The 7,297-nt window shown below is 33.4% G+C and overlaps 1 protein-coding gene across 1 annotated transcript in view; it reads right to left on the bottom strand.

Moving 5' to 3' along the window:
• Positions 1 to 7,297, bottom strand: part of GBE1 (1,4-alpha-glucan branching enzyme 1) — a 197,132-nt gene that overhangs the window by 25,667 nt on the left and 164,168 nt on the right. Inside the window, exons 12-13 of the mRNA XM_023528476.1 lie at positions 3,995 to 4,179; positions 2,273 to 2,403 (exon numbers count right to left, since the gene is read on the bottom strand). Of these exons, the coding sequence (XP_023384244.1) occupies positions 2,273 to 2,403; positions 3,995 to 4,179 (316 nt within the window). The remainder of the gene's footprint in view (positions 1 to 2,272; positions 2,404 to 3,994; positions 4,180 to 7,297) is intronic.

Genomic DNA, 7,297 nt, shown 5'->3' with positions numbered 1-7,297 from the left:
CCCTACTTGGTTACTCCTTCTTGCTTTGCTATACTCAGTAATAATACTGTACCATTCTTCCCATTGTTCAATGTGAAATCTTATATCTTCTCTTTCATACACCATGTCCAAACAATGGCTGACTTCTTTTAGAACAAGAAAGGCTTCATATACCTCTTTGTATCCTATTGCTATTACTTCAGTTCATGTACTAGTTATCTGTAATTTCTCATAATTATTATCTGTGCATCTAATCCCTCTCCTCAAAAAAGCTCTCCTACATACTGTGTATATGAGATGTTTCCTAAAGCATACATTCTCATCAAGCAGCTTCCTAGCTCAAAACCTTCAATGACTCACTATAAAACTATAGAAAAAAAAAAGCCTAAACTAATTAATATGGCATTAAAATCCTACATTATGTGATCTTATTCTTTCTTTTCAGCTTTATCATTTAATACTTCTTTTTATGGTCATCATCTTCCAGTCAATCCATTGTGCTGTCCATTATCTAAGCATATCTATGCTTTCCAACAGCTGACATGGCCTTCCTCAATTTTTCTATTATGATTTTATCCATTTCTCCAGATCCAAACTTAAAGGCCTTTTCCTTAATCAATCAATCTCAGTATCTCAACATCACTCCCTCTTTCTTCTTCCCTCTCCCTAACCTAGACTTAAAAGTCTTTTCCTTAAATCAATCAATCGATCTCTCATTTATTTTTTTCTTGTCCTCTGTTCTCTCTTGAAACATTCGTGTTCCCTTCCCAGTTATTGCGTTATGTCTTACATCATAGTTTGGTTTTATACATCTCTTCTCCCCAACTTGAAGGTCTGTAAATGTGTTTTGATTTGATTATAACAAAAATTACATTTATATTTTGATTGTATTTGATTATATTACATTATTAAGTATGGAAGAATTTAATCTAAGGGCTTTAGCAGCTCATAATGGTCATATATGAGTTGCTATATGTCTATTATTTGTTTGCATTCTTCATGGAGATGGTGAGAGCACTTGCTTCTTGTAATAGTACAGATCTTTTTAAGTGCAGGTAACATTATCACATTGATTTTCTTTATCTGCCTCTTTGTGCATTCACAATATAAAGAAAATTTGCTAAAGTAACTTCATTCTTGTAACAGATGCAAAAAAATAAAATCTATTTGCCTTCTGTTGTGTCTGAAGGTAGCATGTGGAACCATGGCTATTGCTTTGCAACTATAACAGGTGCCAAGTTTTGGACATTGCTGACACCCTGAAAGTTCAAAGCAGGAAGACAGAATGAACCAGGGAACTTGATGATACTGTCACAGTGCTGGAGTCACCCTATCTTGGGGATTTTATTAAGTGGACAATACATTTTCCTTATTGTCTAAGAAAGTTGAACAAGGGAGTTATCTTATTGTAGCTAGAGATACCCTGACACATGGGACTTTATGTTGGCATCAGTCTTCTTGCTCAGGTGGCAGATGTTAATCATTGCTAGGGCTCCAGGGACAAAGAATATTATTTCTACTGCCTGCTTAAAAACCTGTGCTGGTTTGTAGCCAGGTTCTGAATTTGTCATTTTTGTCATGAATCTGCTAAGTCATAATCTCTTAAAATACACTGTACTTTTCCTTTTGGAACAACTGTCTAACTTACAAGTACTAATGTTTTCCCTCTTCACTAGGTTAAAAATTCCATGAGGGCAGTGGCTGTATCTGCCAAGAAAATTCCTGTATTTAGAGCACCTAGCACAGGGTTACACACAGGTGCTCAATAAATAGGTGCTCAATAATTATCTGTGAAATAAATGTGAATGAATGAGTGAATGAATGAATGAATGAATGAATATATAAAGAATATCAAACACATTCTCCCTGCTATTTCCTTTGCTCACACTCCCATACCTTGATTCTTTACCAATTCAGGCCTACAAAGGTGAGCTATGTTCTGCATTATAACAGACAGGAAAGAGAAAAGGAAAAAAGACTATTCTCAGAGGGAACTTACAAAATATTTTCATAAAGAAAAACTACAATTACTTCCTGTATTACATACTGGTTCAAACATTTTTAAAAATGTTCAGGATCATACATTTTAGGACCAGAATGAAGCTTAGGATTAATTTAGTATAACTGAGCTGAGCAAAGATTTACCAATAGACTATTTCAAGTTCCTCATTTTACAGATGAGGAAACTGAGAGCTACTGTCACCAAGACCAGCATTAGTCTTTCTTATTCTCTATTATATTAAAAAAGAGAATGAATGCAGACAGTTATATTCACTGGAAACAAAAAGGATATTTTCCTGGCGATTTCGTTCCGACTCGGTAATCAGTGTAGCTCTTGCTTGGATGAAAGTTGAAAATAAAAAGAAGATCTGCTCTCTCAAAAGCAATGACCTTATTGGCTTCATGCTTTTCACTCACATAGGCCTGCAAAAATTAACACATATATTACATTCAAAGAATACCTTGATGCTACTATAAGTAAATTATTTACAAAAAAGTTGTTTTTGTGTTTATTAATAGCTTCGTTAGTTAGTAAGCCAAAAAGGAAAATGCCAGCACATTATATTTTTTTGAACATGTTGTAATTTTCTGATATCAAACTCTAAGCCATCAATAGTCTCAAAAACTGCTCAAAAAGTATAAAAATCTCATGAGCCATTGCCAAATTCAAACAAAGCACAAACAGACAATTAGTGTTGTGGGTTTTGATTTGGGTAATAACAAGGGACATGGGATATATATAAAGTGTTTGTTTGTGTGTGTATATATATATATGTATATATGTATGTATATATGTGTATATATATATATTAGATCTACTTATATGTGAATTTTTTAAGACTTTTGTTTTAGTTACCATATTAATGAGGTAAAATTTTCAAAATATAACATTATTATATTTATTTCTGCAGTTGTAGTTATCTTAAAAAAAACTTTGCATTATAGCATAGCTTTGTCAGACTCAACAGCAATCTAGTCTTTTTCAATATATATTTTGCCTAATAAAAGAGATCTGAAAAGAAAGTACAACATCTACAAACTGTCTTATTTTATACATAATGTTTTATAGTAGGCAGTGGGAAGCCTTTGACTTTTCAACACCACCCTCTTCCAGTCCCAGGTACGAGAGGACTTATGTCCATGCATATCAGCAGTACAACTCTTGGTAATTTAGAAACATGAACTGAGGCTCTAAAGTAAACTGCATGCTTTTGGTATTCAACATGGTTCCTATTGAAAAGGAGCATCATTTTGCTCTCTTTTGGAAATAGCATTACTGATAAATGTGAGTAGGGCATTCATGTCATGTAGCCAATCTTACTGGATATATAGGTACCTTTGTTTAACCATTAAAAAAAATCATAGACAGCAGAGTAAAAACACATCAACAGTAATTTCAAATACCACCAGTAAAAAGTAAATGGATTATAAGTAACATACACTATATGCTAATTTTTTCAAGGAAAAAAAAAGCGTGTATAAAATTTGCACCTGTTAATTACATTTTTGAAAACTTATTGAAAACTGAGATTTTAATTCCAGTGGAGAGTCAGGCTCATGAAAAATATGAAACAGTATGCAAGAATAATGGCATCTATTGAAATAACAAGTTAGAGACCAGTAAAAGAAGAAAGAAAAGGAATAAAAAAAAAATCTACATGTTGTCAAAGTAATTTATGACAGCATCATTATTTATATAAAGAAAAACAGTCAAAATAATTAAGATGTTTCCACAGCAATTTCCAAAATGGATTCCATGCAGAGCTTTTGTCATTTATTTTAACCAATTGAAATAAAAATTACTAAATTTAAACAACAACACACTAAACAGGAAAGTAAGCAGGGAATTATGCTCAAGATTTTCATTATCTATTGGAGAGACTTCAATAACATGTTTTGACACTGAATAATAAAGTGCTGTTTAAAGGACCTGCATATAGATTTAAATCTATTGCCTTTCTAAGCATGTACAACATTGGTGACTAAAACATAACATTTAGAGTAAAGAGCTTACCTGTGGAGCTGAAAGCCAATTGCATCTTTCTTCCAATTTATTCATATCTCTGTCAAAGTTATTTAGAAACTTATAGCGAAGAAGGTCATCATCAGTTAAATGAAACTGCCTTCTGGCATAATGGTAACTCTCATTATTTCCTATTCTTGGGAAGTCTAACCATTCAGGATGCCCAAATTCATTGCCTGCATTAAAACAAAACAAAAACAAATAAAACAAAAATAAATCATATCTAATAATGTTCCCATTTCTTAACTAAGATAATTCAATAATTATATTGTTTTAAAGTACTTATAATAAGTTAAGGTTACAATTTACTATATCTGTCCCCTGTAAATGATGTACAACCCTGGTTCAGAAAACAGCATAGTCTAGCACAAAGACTACCATCCACATTTGAACTCAGAAACCCAGGGTCTGCTTTTAGCCTGCCTATGTACTCCATGTTGCATGTCTCATTTTCCTGATGCACAGACTGAGAACAGTTATCTCTGTCATAATTTTTTCAACTCTGAAATAATCTTTGAAATTTTTGAGTAACTTCCAAAGTCTCTATTTCTGTAATCTCTGAGATCTGTGGAATGCTTTATAATTTCCAAAGGCTTTGTATGTACCTTATTTTTTGGTCGTCAGAGGAACTCTCTATTATGTCCATTTCATAGATGAGAAATCCAAAGCTCTGGGTAGTTAAGGAATTTGTCCAATCTCACAGAGATGATACATAGAAAAAGAACCACTGGATTTCAGTTCTGATTAAAATCCAAAGTTCTTTCTACCTCATCACATTAGGCAAGTGTGCTATAAACTTTAGGTGATACAGAAACCCAAGTCATCACTCTCATTATTCATTTTCTTTCTCCGATCTATGCACTACCATTAGATGTCTATTTTTAATTTCAAGTGTTTATGTGTGTGTGTTTAGCTGAGATACTTGGTTAGGAATCCATTTAAATATTATTTCTTATTATAATGATGAAAACCAGAAACTCAAAACACTTAAAAAACGAAATAATAACACATACATATTTTTCATTCTGAAAATCAAATTTAAATATTAGACATCTAATAGATGGGCTCCTATTGTTTTTCCCAAGTTGGATTTCTAATTTACCGCTCCTTTTCCTCCTAAAAATTAAACATTATTTTCTAAAATTTACTTTCATTTATCACTTTAACATTACAATTTTCTAAGCCGCACGTTTCTCCTTTTAGTTAGAAACTTAGCTATGGCTAAGTACCATAGCCAACACAAGTATGTCCTACTTTAAAGAAACCAGTATATTTATATTCCAATAAATAAAAACTAGAAAGCTAGAGTATAATTTAAATTATTTATTGTAGAGTTGCTTTAAATGATAACCTATGCTAAGAAACATTTAATTTGCATTTAATTTTTCAAGACCATGATCGTCAAACTAAAAATAACATCCAAACAAATATATCTGTAGTACTTTTATAAAAATTAAAGTGTCTATAAATATTTTGCTAAATTCTGATATTTCATGCTAAATAATATTTCTTATGATGTTGCCGACTATGTGACAGAAGAGGGAACCAAATTCCGACTCAGTGGGCCTATATTTATTTTAGGATGCCTTAAAGTGACACAAAGAACTTCCCTCTGCTACACTCAGGAGTCCTGCCTACGTTTGGAGTTTGATTTACAACAGCCCACGGTATACCCACAGTATAACTGGCTCCATCATCCAGAAATATAGTGGAGCACCTTCCATACTAATAACAAAGGTACTGCCAGTCTGGGGAAAATCATATGTCCAAGGATTAGTGTATTTCCAGCAGTGGAGAACTTTGGAGAGACTAGAAATGCCATGAGGCAGCTAACGTAGCCTCCAAACTGGATCCATACTTTTTATAGGTAAAATATTTTTACTTTGGTATGACCACAGATCTCTGAGTTGGCAACAGTATTAATAAGCGATTCCTTTAGTGCTTCCTGGGGGAGATTGCTGCATCATTACCATCATGATTATCACAATAGAAATAGCAGCAAATGCTTAATGTCAGCTTATTACATGCTAGCCACATGCAATGAACATGAGTTAACTCTTCCAATGTTCAACAGCCTTGACATCGGTACTACTATTATTCCAAGTTTATAGGTAAGGAAACTGAGGCACAGAGCGTTATTAAGTAGTGAACCCAGACAGTCTGGTTTTAGGACCTTGGCTCTTAATTATTACTCCATCATAACTCAGAAGTAAATACCACGGAAATACATGCAAAGAATGACCAATCTCTCATATGCAGACAGAGATTCCAAACTAATGGAATGACATGTGCAGATGTATTGGGGTGAGAAAGTGAGACATAGTGAGGAGTTTGTTCAGACATAAATTAGGGTTTGTGGTGAGAAGACGTGGGACAGACAAAATGAGATTAAGATAGGCCTCGCAAAAAATTTGGATTTTATATTGAAGGCAATAGGGAACCAAAAGCTATTTTTAAGTAGAGGAATGAGAAGTTCAAATGTGTTTATTATTAAAATGTCTCTGGTGCAGTGTGGATATACTGGATATTGGGGTAATTGAATGATAACAAAACTATTATGTAATCCAAAGTATAAAGTAAGAAATGATGAGATGTAATGAGAATGTAGAAAAGAATGATGTAAATGGCATTTCAGAGGTGATAAAAAAAGGATTTGATGACTGCCTGCTGAACGGAGGTTGTGAGGGAAAGGGAAGTCTGGATGCAATTTTGATGTTTCAAGCTCAGAAGACTGAGTAGTGACAGCATTGACGGCATGAGGGGAAAATAATGACAGAGGAAGTGTGTGGGGAGAAGATAATGAGTTCTCTTTTTGGCATGCTAAATTTAAGACCTGAAGAATATATAGGCATCCATAGATTTAGAATAACATTGATAAAAAGAAGGTACTGAAACTCAGGAGCGACTTGGGGATGAGGAGCAAGAGTAATTGTGAGGTCTTAATATTTAATAGTAGTTATAGCTGCAGGAGGAAAAAGGGCCATGGGCAGTATACCAAGTAACTGAAGGCAGAAAGAAGACCAATTAGAGAAGACAGAGGAGCAATGGTTAGCAGAATAAGAGGGACATCAGAAGAAAATACAGAAGGCTAAAAGAGTTTCAAGGCATATGGTCAGTATTACAAAAAAAAAAAAAAAAAAAAAATCTGTATTTTTAATAAGTTTTATTTAAAACATTAAAGTACTGCAATCAACTTAATTTCGTTAAATGCTTCAGTGATTCTAATTCATTACCTTTGGTGTAAGTCTTAGGCAGCAATCTAGATTCTCATCAGCCTCCCTATAATATCCTGAA

Source organism: Pteropus vampyrus, unplaced genomic scaffold, assembly GCF_000151845.1.
Source record: "Pteropus vampyrus isolate Shadow unplaced genomic scaffold, Pvam_2.0 Scaffold26, whole genome shotgun sequence".
NCBI classification, from domain to species: Eukaryota; Metazoa; Chordata; class Mammalia; order Chiroptera; family Pteropodidae; genus Pteropus; species Pteropus vampyrus.
This window is presented reverse-complemented; position numbering and strand designations above follow the sequence as displayed.